Source organism: Corvus cornix, chromosome 18, assembly GCF_000738735.6.
Source record: "Corvus cornix cornix isolate S_Up_H32 chromosome 18, ASM73873v5, whole genome shotgun sequence".
NCBI classification, from domain to species: Eukaryota; Metazoa; Chordata; class Aves; order Passeriformes; family Corvidae; genus Corvus; species Corvus cornix.
This window is the reverse complement of record NC_046347.1, coordinates 830,637-849,037: the sequence shown is the minus strand read 5'-3', so window position 1 is coordinate 849,037 and position 18,401 is coordinate 830,637. Positions and strand designations below refer to the sequence as shown.

The following is an 18,401-nucleotide window of genomic DNA, read 5'->3' as shown; positions in this document are numbered from 1 at the left end:
GTTCTTTCCATGCCTACAAGTCTCTGGGAACAGGGAATTACAAGCCGTGGTAAATCAGAGAGCGGCTGTGCCCAGCCCCAAAGCCTGGATGGGCCATGTTGAAATCCTGGGTCTGTCTTTATTTAGTGCCAGCAATCCCGAGGGAGCTGATGCAAGGAACGCTTTGCTCTCTGATTTCCCTGGGCCCTGGGGAATGAATAATGATAAACCTTTGTGCACACTTGCTGCAGAGCAGACTGGAGCCACGGCTGGACATCTTGGGGACAACAAGCATCTGCTTTGGGCTCTTGCTGTCCCATTGCGACACGGGGAAGAATGAATCTCAAGTGACCCCAAACCACCCTGGAATGTGTTTCCTTCAGCAGGAGAAGGTGGAGAAAGGGTCTCTGCCCCAGAATTTGGCAATGGCCATGCTGAGAGGGAGAATGGTGTGGGAACAGAATGTGGGTCCCCAACAAAAGCCTTATTCTTCCAACCTTCACTTTTCTTGGGCCTTTTTCTCCTTTTAGCAGCAGGGGATCACCCTCTAGGGGAGCAGTTCCTCCATCCCATCCCATCCCATCCCATCCCATCCCATCCCATCCCATCCCATCCCATCCCCACTAATGTTGATGCTTTGTTTTGTTAGGGCAGGTGGAGATGTCCCACAAGGTGCATGAGCCACTGAAACATCCAACAGCAGCAAATCCAGCAGGCAGCAGGAAAGCTTTCCTTTTCTTCTGCAGCATCCTTGGGAAGGAGCCAGCAGAGAGGGGCACAGGGCTAAAACCCAACTTCCCAGGCAGTGAGAGCTCAGCAGGGGCTGGGGGTGCTCCTGGTGTTTGCAGAGCAGGTGCTGCAGTGGGAGCTGTACTGGTGCTTCTGCTGTTGTTTCAAGAGCAGAGGGTGAGAGGAGCCTTGGGAAGGCAAATGGAAAAGCAAACCCAAGGAAGCCGGTGGTAAAACCATCCCTGTTTCTGGGAGGGTTGTGTGGGTGCAAGACCCCCTTCAGCAATCCAGGGGTGATGGCAGCTCCATCAAATGAGCAGCTCCTCTGAGCTGAGCTCTGTGCCAGTGCAGCACAGCCTGATTTTGGAGAGAAAAGCCTGTTGGAACGATCTGCCTTAACACCCAGACCTGACTTGGCACCCCTAAATAAACGCGCTCTTGGGGCACCTCTGTTCCATGGAGCAAAACAAAATTCCCGGTGAACTGGGCTGTAGATGCACTCACAGAACCCGCCCAAGAAGGCAGGTGAGCTGCTGGAAGCCGCTGCTGGATTTGGGATCATGTTTGGGCAGTGTGGAGGGCAGGGGTCCCCAGGCAGCTCTGACCCCGAGCGCCGGTGGGGTTCAGCAGCCCCCCAGCCTGGGCAGCGGCTCCGGCAGGTTTTCAAGGGTTAAAATCTCTACTCTACAGCCACGGAAAGAAGATCCACCTACTTATGCAGGGGGCGATGGGCGAGCGGCTCTGCTGGTAGCCCTTGGCGCAGCGGTTGCAGGTGATGCCGGTGACGCCGTCCTTGCAGGGACACTGGCCCGTGGTTTGGTTGCAGGTCTGGCCGGCGGCACCCACGGGGTGACAATCGCATTCTGCGGGGGGAACACACGACAGCAGGGTCAGGGGAGGGCACAGCGGGGGCAGGAGGCGATGTGGCATCGGCGGGGAGTGGGGCAAGGACCGGGAGCTGCGGGATCTCCCCCGGCACGGCTCCACTTCTCTGCCGCCGGCAGCTCCGGCAAACCTCCGCGACTGAGCTGAAACAGAGCTGGCATTTGGCACAGGGCGTGGGGGCAGCTCTTGGGCACAGGGGCAGCCCTGGAGAGGGGGTGGCCCTGTCACAGCCCCGCCGCGGAGATGGAAGTGCAGCCAGGATGTCCGAGCCCGGGAGGCAGCGTGGGGATGGATCCCACGGACACTCCTCACCCCATGGGTGCTGAGATCAGGAGTCTGCAGGGTTTAAAGGGAGGGGAGCAGCACCCGCTGCCCCCGCCCAGCAGCCCCAAACTGCCCGGGGCTCCCGGGAGCAGCGGCAGGGCTGGTACAGAGGTACAAAGCCGGCAGGGCTCCATCACCCCTCAGCACACCGAGCTCAGGCAGGCAGCAGTCGCTTGCGGGAGCTTGGGAATTCATTTCACGTGCACTCGGAGAAAAATCAAACCAGTCCTTTCAGAGCTCTCGCTCGAGCCCTTCCCGCTGAGCAGCATCCCTGGCAGCTGGCACTGCGGGCACAGGAAGGAAATGCCCTTGTGGGATGCAGGCAGGCTGGAGGACCTGCTGTTCCCGGCCAGATGGATGGAGCCTTGACGGCAGAGCCGGGCAGATGTGAAGGGTTTGGCAGGGGATGTAAATACTGCACTTGAAAACATTCACCATCTCATTTCCCACAGTGCGACTTCACCGGCGCAGCTGTTTGGGGGAAAAAAAATTTTAAAAAAAGGCAAAAAAAGAAGAAAAGCCCAAAAAAAAAAAAAAAAAAAAAAAAAAAAGAAGAGAGAAAAAAGAAAAAAAGCATCAGGGCTTGTTATCATCACTGCTCCAAAAGGATTACGGCCTCACACATTTGTTAACAGCCCTGATTTCTAAGAGCTGCAAGCGCCGTGCCAGACTGTGGTCTGCCCCTGCTGAGCGGTGGCAGCGAGAGGCAGGCAAGCAGGAAAGCTTTCCTTTTCTTCTGCAGCATCCTCGGGACGGAGCCAGGCAAATCCCTCCCTGGGGAGCTCTGATCCCCTCTCCTCCTGCCCCTCAGGGGAGCTGCCTGCCAGGAAGAGGGGCTGGGGGAAACCTGTCCCACTGCCTGGAGGGGGCTGGGCTGGGGGTCAGGGCCAGGGTGGGTGTCCCCGTGGGCACCAGTGGCTTCAATCCCCCCAAGCCCCCCAAACTGGGCACGTCACTCCCATGAGGACTTTTCCTGGATTCTGCAATGCTGCTTTGTTTGTTCTTCACCCCCCTGGCTCTGAGACACCTTAAATCTGCCTCATTTGGGGACAGCAGATCACATCCCACATTGGTTTTGCGTTTCCAAGTTTTGGTGTTTGGCTGGGGGTTCCCTCCAAGCCACCCCAGCACGATCCTGCTCCCTGCACCAGCAGCCCCCAGTCTGACCCTTACTGGGCAGCAGCTCCCAGGCTGATCCCTTCCCAGCAGGGTTGGGATGGTGCCTGGAGCACCTCTGCTCTGGGATTGTCCAACTTCTCCCTGCACGGGACACCCCAGAGCTCCAGAAAACTGCCACCAGCCCTGACCCCACCAGAGCTGGGTGGGAAGAGAATGAGCCTTGCCAAAACCCAAAGATTTTTCACATGAGGGGGAAAAAGACCCTCAAGAAACCAAGAAAGCTTTTGCTCCTTTTCTCCTCTTTTCCTAACACTTCTGATTCGGGGTTTTCAATTAAAAGTCCTGCTCTCCCCCCTGTCCCGAGCTGCCCCTGGGAAATGGCTGCTTGCAAACCTGCCCACAGCAGAAATCTGCGTTTCTGAAGCTAATTTAGACCGGAAAGGTTTTAATGTGAAATCAGCGTGGCTGGTGATGAGCAGACGGCTGTTTAGGTGGGAAAACCTTCACACTGCAGCCCCAAGGGATGGCTCAGGTAGTGCCGGGGGAGAGAAAATAAAACCACATTAAACGAAAGCCTGAAGGAGGAACAGGAGAGAAACGAGTTAAAGAAGAGCAGAGAGGCAGGAATTAATAGAAAAATAAGCAAATCAGGGAAAGGTTACCCAAGAAGAGGCAAAGGGCAGGAGGATGGGGACGAACACGCCTCATGTTTCAGGCGTCCCCTCCGGGGCTGCTCCCAGGCATCGCCTGCAGAGCCCATCCCGGGAGGAATCCTCCCCCATTTCAGTGGGACCGCTCGGGCGAGAGAGGGAAAAGAGGGGGAAAAAAAGCCTTGGTGATGAGTAAGATTGCCAGAGTCAGGCTCCTGGAGGCCGGGCTGAGAGCACAGAGCGCTCTTTGGACAGCACAGAAATAAATAAATCGCGATGCTGCCGCTTCCTTCCCCCATGAGGTAACGGCTCGGCCAGAGCTGCCGGGGTTATTTTTACAGCCGTATTTGTCTGAGGTTGTCTCATCTGTCACGAAGCCGGCTCCTGTGAGGCTCTCATGTCCCCATGTGTGATGTTCCCGAGGTCGCAGAGGGCACGAGTGACAGAGGGTCTGGGACTCAGCCGCCCGTGGGCCAGCATTTCACCAGGATGAGCTCCGGGCCGATCTCTGCCAGCTCGCTCTGCCGCTCCGTGGGGAAAATCCCCTCGGGGTGCAGGGACGGGCTCTGTGTCACCGGTCCCCAGCGTCCCTCCGGGGCCCCGCGGGCAGCGCAGCTCGGGCTCCTTCCGTGCCCGAGCCCGTTGTGCCGTGTCTGTCTTCCCAAAACTCCGGGAATCAGCAGCGGCTCAGCGCTCCCGGCGCAGGGAGGCAGGAGATGCTCTCGGCAGTGTCTGCAGATGTGGATTTGCTGTCCCTGTCCTCGAGAAACTGAACCAGCGCCAGCAATTAGGAGCAATTAAAGGTAATTTACAGCTCCCCGGCCAGTGCAAACACTTGCAGCCAGCAATTACGGGCTCTTCTCCTTCCCCAGCCATGGAGGGCCGGGCTGCTGGTGCTTGATGCTGATTTTTCCAATCCAGTTCAAATTCCTTTGGGTTGCAACCCCAAATGGAGGGAAGCGTGCACCAGCATCTCAGCGAGGGGGTGATCGGTGCAAACGCCCCTTTGGCTTCGCTGCCTTCCGATGGGCGCCTTGGGACTCACAGAACGGGTTTGCATTCCTGAACTTCCCTGGCTTTCATTCCTGAACTTCTCTGGGTGCAAGGATTTGTGGATTTGGTTCATCACCCACCGAGGCGCGGAAATTCAGCAGTGCCCTGCGCTGAGCAGAGCCCTCGAGGCACCAGAGCTGAGGGAACCTCTCTGATCAGGAAGGGAGGGCGTCCGGGACATCCCTGGAGATGCTCAGTGGGATAACACGTGGTTTTTCCTCATGCCTTGCTCGAAGGGATCCCACCATAGAGGGTACAGTGGGATGAGAGAGAAGCAAGCAGGGATGCTGCTGGAGCAAGAAAAAGGGGCGTCTGCAGTCTGTCAGCCCACAGAGCATCAGGAGGAAGGGGAATAACTCTCAGAATTTCGTTTTTTCAGGAAATCTTTGAGAAAAACTTATGCTGAGTGTCTGTGGCAGAAATGACCAGGAATTCCTAGTGAAAAATGAAGTTATTTTTTTGTTGAAAACATGGCTGTGGAGGAGAAAACAAGGAGTAGGAATGTGTGGGGAAGGCAGCAGTGGGGGTGCCTCTGCTCCCAGAAGCTGATTTTTCCTGTAAAACAACCACGGCCTGGAAAGCAGGGAGCTGAGAGCACTCCCAGGTGAGCATCTTGAGCGTGGCTGCTCCAGATGTGAGGAGACCACGTCGCTCTCTGCGAGACAGACCCAAAGTGGCCGAATAGATGAGGGGAGAGCAGCCAAAATCCGGAGTGCAGAAGGATGCATAATTGGAAGGAGGGAACAGGATGGCTCATCCACGCTGAAGGGTCCCAATTAACTGCATCCACTCCAGGAAAAGATCTAGGAGTCAATGAAACATCTGGCTGATTGCAACGGAGCTCAGAAGAGCCACAAGATGGGAGGCTGTGCTGTGAAAGGGGGAGAAAGAAACTCTGAATTCATATCAGGGCACTATAGAAATCAATAGCACGTCCTCAGCTGGGAGCCAGAGTGAAAGGCACGGAGAGCACCCACGGCAAAGATTCGGGAGGCCTTGCCAAGAGACGGTGGAGGGCTGCCAAGCAATGCACAGCGCCGGGAAGGTCAGACAGGTGCTCCTCTTCACTGGTCCTCAAAGCCCAGCGACAAAGGGACATTGAGGGCGTTGAAAAGGCAACCTTTTCAGTGATAAAAGGAAACGCTGCCTTGCACCGCATGTAATTAACTCGTAGAACTCCTGCTACGAGACACCATGGCAAGGGCCCAACAGGATTAGATAGGGCTCTGAATGAGAACATCTGTAGTTACATTAGCTGGGATTAATATATATATGGATATAAGCACTGCCAGGCAGCTCCTCAGCGCCTGCAGCCAGGAGATTTCCCCCCGGGGCCAGGCTCTGCAGAACTGGCTGCCGTGGGCTTTTATAGCTCTGTCTGGAGCCCCTATTTTCTGTACAAACCTGCTGAGGCAGAGCATCGCCCACCCCAGCCCAGCCAGCGCCACCTTTCTGTGCTTCAGCTCAGGTTCGGGGCTAACAAACACCTGGAAACATCTTGAGGCTGTGCTTGGGCTAAAAAAAACCCCACAGTTTTTCAGTTCAGTTCAAGTGGTCGGACTTGCTGAGATGGTTCTGCCTCACTGAAGGTTGACAAATAGCACGACAGAAATGCAAATATTTTTGCACCCCTGGTGTTTGGGCAGAGGTATTCCCAGCTGCTAATCCTGCCCCACACACGTGTGGTGAAGGGTAAACAGAGGGATAAATCTCCAGGCTCCGCTCTCCTCAAGTGTGACCTTTATGGAGAAGGTACCTGAAAAGATCTGCATTTTTGGAGAATTAGCATCTTCCTGCTTCTGGGGAAGTTGCTGCCTTGGGAGGTTTTCAGAGTGATGAAAAATCCTTTTGCCCAGACAAGAGCAAAAGGCTGGATTTCCCAGGGTGTGCAGATTCCCCCTTGTCACCCTGGATGTGCCAGGATCACAAACCTCACAGGGCTCCAGATCCAGCCTCTGGACGGAGCAGGAACCCAACAAGGCATTAAACTGGAAAAAAACCCTTAATTTGCAATAATCATTGATGAAGGCTCCTGTATTCGGGAATCACACTCAGTTTTAAGTACAAATTCAAGTCCCAGGTAGCCAACATGCCTTAGGTGCACATTTATATTTAACCAGGCTTTAAAATGCTTTTCCAGAATCGTGGCCAAAAATTGCTTCCCTTTGGTTGCTTCCCTTCTTTCCTCCAAAGACTTAAACGGGAGTGAAAAAATGTGGCTACAGAAAACTTCTGCTGGAAAACAACGCAACAAACCCAGGTTTGTTGTCAAAATGTCAAAACAAATTCAGCTTAAACTCTCCCGTTGCCTCAATAAAACATCCTGATGCAGCAAACATATCTCACTTAACCTTATGGTTTAGTGTTTATGGGGGTGGTTCTGACATTATTACTTAAGTGAGGGTTTTTTGTTGTTGTTGAGTTGTTTTTTTCCTTCTCCACTGTCTTTAGGAACTCAGGTACTTTAAATCCTACTCCCTCTGAACACATCTAACCAGGGAACTCAAGGTGGGAGAATTCCTGGGGTGAGTCCTGTTGTCCCCCATAGCTGAAAAGCTGAAATCCATCCCAGAGGTGACCTTGAAGTGGTCCCTAGGAGGACAGGATGTTCTTACAGCTTCTCTTCGGCTCCTGTCTTTGGGAAATCAATTCAAAACAAGCAGGGCTCCTTCCTTTGGATCCCTATCCCGGTTGTTTGTCTGTGGGTGAGGGAAGTCTGAGCTGAACCTGTGCACTTGAGTGCTGAGGAGAGGTTTGTGCTGGCTCTGGGGACATCCTGTGGGGATGGGAGAGCCCATAAGCACCACCAGAGCATCTCCAGCATGGGCAGCATGTCCTGCAAATCCCATGGATTTATGGGGAAGAGAAACTGGAATCTGGTGTGCACCCACCCAGCCTGGCCCCAGCTGGTTTGCAAAGGGGTTGAAATGTCTTTGTGCTAACTCTGCATACCGATAATGACCTCAAATATTAACCATTAACTGCGAGCTCGGCAGCCTGTCTGCGGCACTGGGAGCTGGATTTAGCCCTCCAAAGGATCAGGTTCACGCTCAATGTCCCTCAGCACATTCTCTTGGAGATTTAAAGGTTTCTTGCCAGCAGAACATGAATTCCTCCTTTTATCAGGCAGAGCCAAACAGTCTCTGGGTGTCTCCTGCTGTCCCTCCTCCTGCGCCACTTCTCAGGGCTCTCCCGTTTCCCCTCCTGAACTGGCACTCGGGGGAGCCAAGGGCTTTGGTGCCCTGCAGTTTGGGCCAAATTTCGCAGATTAGACCTTGGCTTTGTCTCCTCCGTAACAAGGAACAGGCAGGGCCACAAAGCCTCCACTGAGCCGGAGTCGGCGCTAATCCGGAGGGGCCTTGGAACCCCGACCATAAATCCACTTTTTGGGCAGGAGCTCTGTGGGCAGGCATCAGTGACACACACAATGGGGCAATTATGGCAGCACTTCCCAAAATGCTTGGAGATTCCCTTGTTCCAAGATGGTTCAAACTTCCCCTGTCCGCTGAGAGCAGCACCTCCCACTGATCCCAGCAGGGCTGCAGAAGCTGCCAGCGATGCTGAGATGAAGCATCGGGGCTTCCTTCACCCCACTTTGCTGGTAAGACTTGGGTTTTATCATGGAGGATGTGATCCCTTCTATTTTGCCATCAGAAATGTCAAGTGTGGTCCAAGAGCTGCAGGTGCAAGAGCAGCAGGTCAGGGGGGCACGGTGTCCTCATGGATCTAAAGCAAAACCCAACTCCCCCTGCTCTCGTGGGAGATGTCGCACGAGGAGGAGTGGGTTGGGAATGCTGTTACCGAAAGAAAAACATAGAGGCAAAGTTTTTCTCTTCCTGATGCGTTTTTAGCCTGGCTCTGGAGGAAACGAGGTTCCTACAAGTGCACTCTCCCACTAACAATAAAAACCAAATCTGGCAGCGGAGCAGAAGTCTCAGAGATAATGAGGTTGCCACAAGCCTCAGGAAGGGAGGCAGTGGGGAAGGTGAGGGAGAAGCTGGAAAAGCTCTGCAGAAAAGGATCCTTTTGGTGTGCACAGCCCTTGTGGGACACAAGGATCCACAGTGGGGAGAGTCCCCAGCGCCCCAAGAGCAGGGAGAAATCCCAGTGAGAGCTCCTGGGGCACAAACCCCAGCCCCTGGCTTGTGATGCTCTGAGAAGCATCTGTTTAACTGGAAAAGAAATCCTTTCCTACCAGAAAAAAAACCCTTTTCATTTTAGTACACTGAAAACTGGAGTGTGGGGATGAGCAGGACTGAGCTGGGGTTTCATTCTCAGGATCTGAGAGCCTGAAGGACTTTCCACTCCTGAGAACTGGTCTGAAGCAGGAAATTATCCCAATTATTGGAAAACATTTCTGGGCAAGGCAAATTCTTCCTTTTCTTTCCTCTGTCTTGCAGATATGCAAAGGTCTGGCTGTGCAAGTGAATTTAGCAACTTTTGTCCTTAGTCTGAGACCAGCGGTGGAGGGCTGGGCTTTAGTCTGGTTTTATTTTCTTAACGGGGTGCAAATTCCCCTCTATTGTGTCGCCACTTCTGACAAACCACAGTCCCAACCTGCCCTCCGGGATTGCTCCTGGATGTTTCTCTGCTGGAAACCCAAACCCAAACCCCAGTTTGGAAGGTGGTCAGCCCCCCGTTCATCCAGTAAACTCCTCCTGGGCGCCAGCATTGCCAGGATGTGATTTTTCAGGAATGCAGAGCCGGCTCTTGTCAGGGAATCAATGCTGTCTACATTTTCCTATTCAACCGGATCACCCACGTGTCTGCCATGGATTTGGGACTCAGCTGTGAGCTGTGTCTCTCCTCTGAAGGTGCTGAGGTGGTTTCCAGATGGCAATGGAGCCTCCAGGTCCTTCTGAGAGGCTCTGGAGCAGCCTCCTCCGTCCTCCCCATGGCTCCCTGGATTCAGCAGCGTCCTGCCCTGAATTCCACAACTCAGCAAACTCTGCCCATTCTGCCTCACACAGAGGCAGCTGCCTAATTTGATGTGTCTGCTCATCCATCATTAAAATGTGGATTTTAATGGATTTTTAAAAGGCTGGCATGGCCAGGGAGATGCCTTGCGTTGAGCTCAAGTCTTCATCTGAACAAAAAATCCGTTTTTCCATGGTTTCATTCTGCGAGCTCAGAACAGCTTAAGAGTTTCAGCAATGCTCATGTCCCTTCTTTTCTCTGGGAGCCTCCCAGCCCAGGTGGGTGAATGGTGCAGCTCTGCCCTGGGTCCTGGGGGTGCCACGGAGGAGGTGGCACTTGGTGGCACTCGAGCCTCCTGTGCTGCGCCAGGACACCCCCACAGTGACCCGTGAGCATGGACAGCATACAGCTGCCTTTCTAGAAACCTTCTCCGATGGTCTGTGTGTGTCTGGGGGCTGTGATGACAAGTTTTGGATGCAGAAGCCATAAATCAGCTCTCAGGGCTTGCAATAATATCGATATAAGGAATTATGGGGCCGTGGGGAAGGGGTGGCTCAGGCACAGCCACTGACAAATGCAGGATGGAAATGCAACTAGAAAATCATTCCTGAGGCAGTGGAAGAGAATCTCCACAGTCCTGGGGAGAAATTAAAGTCTGTGCTTGGCAGATCGATGCCTGGGAAGTTTGGAATTTCTCCAGGGATGTGATTTCTCCGGGGTGACCAAGCCCTCACACAAGAGCCCAACCCAAGCCCTGCCAGCACCACGAGCTGGCTCCTCTCTCATCTCAACAGTGGCTCCAGCTGGAACCCAAAGAGGAGGAAAAGGAGGAAAGGAAGGGAAGGAAGATTGACCATCAAGGACAAACTCCCTGGGGTGAATTCCTGGAAAGTACTGCCTTGGACTTCTCCTTACAACCACAGCTGATCTGGACGAGAGATGGGCATCCAAATGAGGCCGCTCTGGAGAGGGGAACATCTCCCTCAGGCTGCACCTCAGCCACTCCTGAGGTGACCCCAAGGGCAGAGCTGCGCTGGTCCCAGCAGAGTCCTGCAGGAGCCACCCCTGAGGGCCCTGCTGGCCCTGGAGCCCGGGTGTAGGGATCCAGCCAGGCCATCCCAATGTCTTTGGGATGCTTCAGCTGTGAGCTTGTCTGCCCCACCCAGGTGTGGGTTGGGGACCGTGGTGACAGGGGACATCCCCAAGGCTGGAGGGATGCTGACCATGACTGGAACCACGGACAGACTGCTGTCCCTGTCCTACACTGGGACACCAGCAGCGGGACACCTCTGGGGGCAGTGGCACCATCCTCAGGCTCTGCTGTCTGTCGTGGGTGTCCCGCCCGCCACCTCCTGCACCCCAACTTCCCAGCGGGATCCAGCAGCAGGAAGAGAGAGGTTCCATCTCCCCCGGCCCAGCCTCCAGGGAACGAGCTCTCGGCTCTAAGCTGGTCACGCAGCTCCCTCTATAGTCAGTGGAGAGAGACGGGGACTGGTGCCACTGGCCCTGTCACCGGGGGCTCTGCTCCACTCTCCCGGCAGCATCCTGAGCCAAAGGGGTCCGGGAGCCCCCAGTCAGTGCCTGCAGATGGGTGGGAAAAAAACGCTTTATCTGCACTCCTGGAATCAAAGACAGGAGGCTGAGCCCGGGGGGACAGGTCTCACCTCCCTCTGCTCCAACCCAAATTGCCTCCAAAATGCAAATGTCAAGTCTTGACCCCCGGTGGGTGCAGGCCGGGCCGGGCGGGGAGGCTGGGAGTGCTTTTTGGGGCTTGCACAAGGCATGAAATCCTCCAGCACAGCTGGAAAACTCCCCAGGCTGCAGCAGCACCAGGCGCACAGACAATCAATCCCATTTCCTCCCCAAACGCTGAGCCCTGATGAATGTGACCTCTCCAGGTGCCAAATCCTGCCCCTGCACGAGGGGTTTGCGCTGGCAGCCTCAGCACAAGTGCATTCAGAGCACGTCTCGTTTGTCATCTTTTCATCAAGAAGTGTGCAAAGCCTCTCCTGAAGTGCAGAGCTGTTTTACAGCCAGGCTATAAAACCCTGCAGACCCTACTCCAGTGGAATTACATTAGTGCCAATAATCTGGCAAATATCAGGAGGGAATTTAATCAAAAGAACCAACACCAGGGCCCTGATTTACAGCGGCCCGTGACAGAGCGGCGTGGACGAGGGTTTGCAGGACCCAGATGTGGAATTTCACTTGCAACATCATTTGGAGCAGAGGGAAAGCAGAAGGAACTGGAAGCAGGGCTTCGGCGTGCTGGGAGCTCTTGGTGATTTCTCAAAAGCCAGGGAGAAAAGAGGGACAATTCATCCTTGTCTGAGTCTGGAAAAATGAACGTGAAAATTTCTCATACCCCGAGTTTTGTTTTTCTCGGGACAGCTGCCACACCAGGGCTGTGCCCAGGAACAGGGGCTGGATGTCCCTGTGCCCCAGGACAAAGGGCATCCCGCTCCCCTGCCCGCAGGGATGAGCCCCTCCATCCCCCTGGAGGAGGAGCAGCAGGACTCCTCCAGCCCAGGATCCGTGGCTGGGGCAGGGATCAGCTGCAGCTGGACCTTGGAATGCCAGGGGAGCCCTGGCTTGGTGTCCCTGGGCTTGCCTGACCACCCACCCACAGCAGCCACATCCTCCATGCCCAGCTCCATGCCCAGCTGCAGCCTGGCAGGCTCTGGCACACACCCAGCGTTGCCACTCTGTGCAATATCCCTGCTCCATCTGTCACCAATTGCTTTGCCTGTGGTTTGCAGCCTCCGTGCCACGGCCTGCCTGGCGAGCCTCTGTCCCAGGGCGTCTCTGGCCACTGACAACTGCCAGGCTTTTATCAATTTTGCAAGGAAACCACTGGAAGCAAACACAGAGCACAGCACCTGGCATGGCTGGATCACTGTTATCCATCAGGGAAAACCATCCTTAAACCCCAGCTTCTCATGCTTTTACCTGCACTGCTGATCTGAACTTCAGATCATTAGAAAAATCTTTTCTCTAACAATTATTAAAGGTTTGGCTGTTGGAAACAGCAGCAGCCCTGAGCTGGCCAGGGGGTGTTGCCCAGCTCTGCTTTCAGCTCATCTTTTGCTGCCTGAGCCTCACCCGTGCCCTGCAGCACGTGTGGAAGCTTGTGGAGCTCTCTTTTTCTCCAAGTTAAAAAGAAGGAGACATTGTGCAAGCGTTTCTGCAATGTTATATTTCTGCATAATTACCCAAACCAACCATCCCAAACAATGCAACTCCAGCCTCTTTAATTTGCTGATGTTTGATGTGCTGTGAGCTGAGGCACCTCGTGCATGGGATGGAGTGGGAGATGAGGAATGCAAGGGAGAGGAGAGGCAGCTTAGCTGGATGTGTCTGTTAGGCTGAATTAATGGAGTTGAATTAATAAAAAAATGCCTCTGGCAGCTCTTTCATGGAGCCTTTGCTGTGAGCTCTCATTGGAATAGTTTTTTCAAGGTAGAAAAAGGGGAATAGGACTGTCTGAAAAAGGGATTTCTTTTCTGCTATGGCAAAAAGTGTCTGTTTTCAGTAGGGAAAAAAAAACAAACCAAAAAATTTAAAATGCTGGAGACACAAAACTTCCCAGCCAAAAATACCGATTTGAATCCAAAAAGCTTTCCATTTCTTGTTGAAATGAATCTTTAGAGAGAAAAGAGCTGAGGATTTGTGTGGGAAACCCCAGCATTTTCTGACCTGGCTTTTGAACGTTTGTTTGATTCCTTTGCTGCACCTCAGGTTCAGGATTTCCATCTCTTCAGCAGCAACTGAGAGTTAAAAAGGTTCATTTGCAGCATTTGCTGTTCTTGCTGCTCCTGCCCCAGCTGAAGCCCCGCTCGCCTCCACGGCCACACGAGGAAACCTCAAAATACTCCAAGCTCAAAATAAACTCGTTTCCCCTTTTTCTGTTCTCTCCTCGTCCGGAGGAGTGACAAGTTCTGTGCATGGGCTCAGCTCTGCCTGAAGGGTGGGAGCTGGAGACGGGGCTTGGAGGAGGCTGATTTAAATTCTACATCTCACCCAGAGCTGGGATTTTGTGCCCCTCTGCCCTTACAGAGTGATGGCCAGGTAGAAGAAGATGAAGCACAATTTATAAGTGATAAACCCTGAAATAATTTGAAGTCATCCTCAGCAGTGAGGACTTCTCTTTCCATGGCCTTGTCCGCAGCAGGAGGCTGGGGAGACCAGGGAGAGGTGATGGCAGGAGATGTGGGTGGCCTTGTCCTCACCAGGAGGCTGCAGAGGTGACAACAGGGAATGTGGGGGCATGAGAAGTCTTTCCAAACGGCAAAAAAAGCAATTCCAAACCGGTTTGGGAGCGGGAGGAGCGGGAGGGGTTTGGCGGGAGGAAGAGCGGCGGAAGCGGAGCTGCAGGGAGGGGCTGGGGAAGGAGGAGCGGTGCATTCCCACCCCCGTCCCTGATGCCGTACCTTTGCAGGCCTTGCGGTGCGAGATGGGCTTGCTGAGGTCGCGGTAGAAGCCCTCCTTGCAGTAGTGGCAGTGCCTGCCCGCCGTGTTGTGCCGGCAGTTGAGGCAGACGCCGCCGCTCTTGCGCCCCGACAGCTTGAACAGCTCCATGTTGAAGCGGCAGCGCCGCGCGTGCAGGTTGCAGTTGCAGGCTGCGAGAGGCAAAGAGGGGACATTGTCACCATCTGTGCCCAAGCAGAGAGGTGCCAACCCCGGGGAGCTGCTGCCAACCCCTCTGTGTGTGCCCTGTGTGTCAGACGGGGGGGTCACAGGATGCGAGGCCCTGGTGGCACCTCTGGCTGTGGGAAGCCAACTGCTCACCCACATCCCTTCCTGGCCTGTGCTGGGAGGTGAGCGCAGCTTTGTGCAGGGGAAAATGAGGTTGCCAAGACCACATTTCACTGTCCTGCCTTGCAGTAAGGATGGCTTTGCCTCTGCCTGCTCGCAGTGTGGGTTCCAGGTGGGCTGTGGGGACAGGCGCCCGTCCCTGGCTGGAGAACAGCACAGAAACCCCTGTGGCACCTTCAGCTTTGTCACAAACACTTCCCCCATGGGAGCACCACTCATCTCCCTTCTCATCCACCCTCACTTTGTGTTGTTACTGCTCAGTGCTGCGAAACCCCCACTTCCCAGCACCTCAGGAACCCCCTCTGCCCTGTGGGAAGGGGTTTCCATCACCACCTGCCCGACCTTCCCAGTGTTCCCACTCTGACCAGTTCTAACACACGTGTTTGAGCTCCGAACACCATTCCAAGACCTTCCTTGCTGGTTTCTCCCTCAGCTTTCCACGCCATGGGCTCTGTCACTCATCTGCAGCCCTGCCCCTGCATCCCCCATCCTGCCTGGGACAGTTAGCCATAACTCCAAAAAAGTGCCTCCCTGCTTTGATTGCTGTGGCTGAGATGTCCAATTCCTCCACCATATGCAGCCTAAAGTCAACACCGGGCCTATTTTAACAGGGGGCCTTCGCAAAGGACAACTTTGGGACTTCAAAAGCTCGACCCCTCGCCTGCCTCTCCCCAGAGCTGTCACGGGGCCATCAGGAGGCAGTTGCTGGGGCTCTGTGCTTTGCTGAGAATTTTATAGCTTGTTTTCTTTTCCTGTGGCTTTTATTTGCTCTTCACCCCTGAACAATGCAGCTGTGCCATGCCAGCCCACAGCTGGGCCCCTCGCCTCGGCACGGAGGTGTCACCGCTCCGGGCTTGTCACCTTGCCTCAGAGCAGAGACATCTTAATCCTTCATTCCTTCCTGTTTACCTTATGGTGCTCTCCCAGCACAAAGCCATGCTGTATTTGCTCAATTATCAGGTTTCAGCCCAGAAAATGACAGTGCAGCTCCGCAGTATTTCTCAGGAACAATCCCCAGCTGACACACGCCGTGCCAGCACAGGGGAGAGCGGAACCCACCCGTCCCCACGCGCCCAGCGGGACAGAGCCGCTCTCTCCGTGCTCTGCCGTCGGAATTCCTCTGGCTGACACAGAGGGGCCAAACCTCACGTCCCCACCAAGGCTGGCAGAGCAGGAGCAGCAGGCACCGACGTGCTGATGGTGACAAGAGCGGCCCGGGACTGCTTTGCCAGGCATGATGGAGTGAGATTCCTGCCACAGAGCTGGGCCACGGCTTTGAGCCGTGGTTTGGCCCTCCTGGGATGAGCCCAGCAGCCTGCAGGAGCTTCTGTCATCTCCCCAACAGGACACAGGCATGAGGGAGCCTGGAGACACTGCTCCTGCCTCCAGAGAGAAAGGCTGTGCTTCAGATCTGGCCCGGTCCCACATGTGCTGAAGCTGCACTTTTAGCAGCAAAAGCAGCACTGGAGCACGCACCGGGCACTTGTGTGCCCCCCTTGTGGGTTTTCCCCTTCCGTGGAAAGCTCAGGAAGAGCAGCCTGCTGTGTCCTGCTGGAGCAGCCGCTCAGCTCTGCTTTCTCCTCGTTCCACACGTGCTGAGCAGCCCCAGCCCCCATCACGGCTCCACCACAGAAAGGCTTTTGGAGGTGATTCCTGCCCTGCAGAACGCAGGAGCAAAGCTTTTTCAAAGCAGGTGGGGGTTTTAAATTCCTCTTGTTTTACAGAGGTGAAACGCTCTTCCTGGGGGTGCAGGACTCAGGGCTGGTTCCTACCCTCAGGGCAGAGCCTTCCCCCAGGCACAGACCAGGGCTGGGACACAGGGAATGTTCTCCTGGCCACACCAAACCCCCAAGACAGCACCTGTATCCATGGCACAGCCTCAGGACTTGGCTCAAGCAGAGCAAAAAAGATTTAAATCCCTCAGTCTGAGGGCTGTTGTAGGTTGTGAGCACGTGGGCTCATCTCCATCATTCAAAGCCTCACGAGCAGCTCTGCTTTTGGTGCCACAAACCACAGGATTTAGTCCCTGTTGATCAACACGAGGGGACATTTCTCCAGGGAGTGGCATGGCCTCACAGAAGCCTTAGTTCTCCCTCAAATCTGTCAGAAATGCATGTTTTCCCAGGAGAATGAAAGCTCACCTCCTCCTAAAACTTGTATTTTAGGAGAGCTGGACTTGGCACTGGAGTATTTTGCAAGATTGCATTGGCAAATCCCTTTTTAAAATTCAAAGCTGAGCCCACACGAAGAGCGAGTGAAAATCTTTGCATTTCTTTGGGTTGCTTGATAAGCAGAACTGTTTTTGCAAAGCCAGGAAAACAGAACTCCGGGGATTTTCTCGAGTTCTTTGCTAACATTTCCACTGGTGCCACCAGAGCAGAGCTGCACAGGAATGTGGAGGAATAAGTGGAGTGTGCAGAGGAACTCCCAGCTCTACTCCCACAATCAATTTTCCTTGGTGTTCCAGGGACGGCAAAATCCTGAAGGAGGGAAGAAGCTGAACCACACAAGAAGCTGCAAGGAGCTCCCCAAAACAGCCATCCCTGTCCTCATCCAGAGTCAGTGACAGAAATATTGCGGATGCCTTGGGAATAAAGCCTCCAGGGAGGCAGGGAATGAGCTGGGAGAAGGCGTGGTCTGGCCCAGCCCCACTCCATGACCAGCATGGCCTCCCTCGAGCTCGCCACAGGCATCCAGGGAGTGACAGCCACCCCTCCACAGTGACCTCGCAGCTGCTTTTGGCTCGATCCACTCAGCCTTGGTTCTGTCTCCTCCTTCCACTCCCAGGGCACCAAGGAAACAGCTGGGCACCAATTCCCTCCCAACCCCACACACTTGGCCACTTTTCCATCATCCACCCCTCCTGATCCACCTGTTTCTGCAGACAGAAGGGGCCAAACTCAGAGAGTGTGGCTTTAATTGCAATTACTTTGTCCTGTGTCCACCCTGAGTGCCTGGCTGGAGTGGCCAGTGCTGTGCACCGCTGGCCACCAGGCAGGGCAAGCTGGCAGCTCTGTCTGTAGCCTGGTGTGTTTGTGGGAGAGGCTTGGTGTGGCTGAAGGAAAATACCCATCCTGTTGCTCCTGACAATAGCACACATGACAATAGCACACAGGGATGGAGGGACTGAAGGAAAATACCCATCCTGTTGCTCCTGACAATAGCACACAGCGATGCAGGAAATGTCCCAGCGATGCAGGAAATGTCCCAGCCAGGCGTCACAAAGTCCTTGTGGGCACAAGGCTGGCACACGCCGTGATGGGATCACTCTGGAGGTGCAGAGCGCGGGCAGTGCCTGGGCACATGGCTGGCCCCAGCAGCAGGTCGGGTGGTTTTGGATGCCAGCTCCGGATCCCTGCATGTCCCCAGGGCGTGTGGCTCCCTGGCCACGTTTTCCCTGGATGGAGGCACTCAGGAAACGCGGCTCCCACCCTCGCTCTGCCTCGGCCCGAGGTTCATCCCCTGCTGCGCTGAAGCCTTTTGCCTTGTTCCTGACATGACTTGGCCTGGCTTTAATTTTCAGCCACTGCTTCTTGGTTTGAATTTCCCTGAATTCAAGTGGCTCTTTAGCAACCCATTTTTTCTTTCTATGAATGCCTTTGAGGGCTGTAATAAAAATCACCTCCCAGGACTGGCATCATGTCCATTCCTCAAGCTTTGCTCTGCACCTGGTGGAGAAGACAGCCCTGCACCCCTGCAGACCCAGCTCTGAGCAAAACACAAGCCAGGTGCTGAGGGCTCTGCGATGAAAGGTTTTGGCTCCGGTTGCTCCACTAAGCCCAGTCCTGCTGTCTCTCGCTCTCTTCTTTCTCTTACTCTGCCAAGGACCTCACAAGCCTTTTGTTCCCTGACTTTATTGCGCACAGATGTGCAGAGCTTCATCAGAGCATCCCTACCTGAGCTGCCAGGCTCAGGTCTGGATAACCAGAC

At 54.5% G+C, this 18,401-nt stretch overlaps 1 protein-coding gene across 1 annotated transcript in view; it reads right to left on the bottom strand.

Moving 5' to 3' along the window:
- The window catches only part of NTN1 (netrin 1), an 87,906-nt gene that overhangs the window by 22,651 nt on the left and 46,854 nt on the right, over positions 1-18,401 (bottom strand). Inside the window, 2 exon segments of the mRNA XM_039562447.1 lie at positions 1,422-1,571; positions 14,087-14,275. Of these exon segments, the coding sequence (XP_039418381.1) occupies positions 1,422-1,571; positions 14,087-14,275 (339 nt within the window).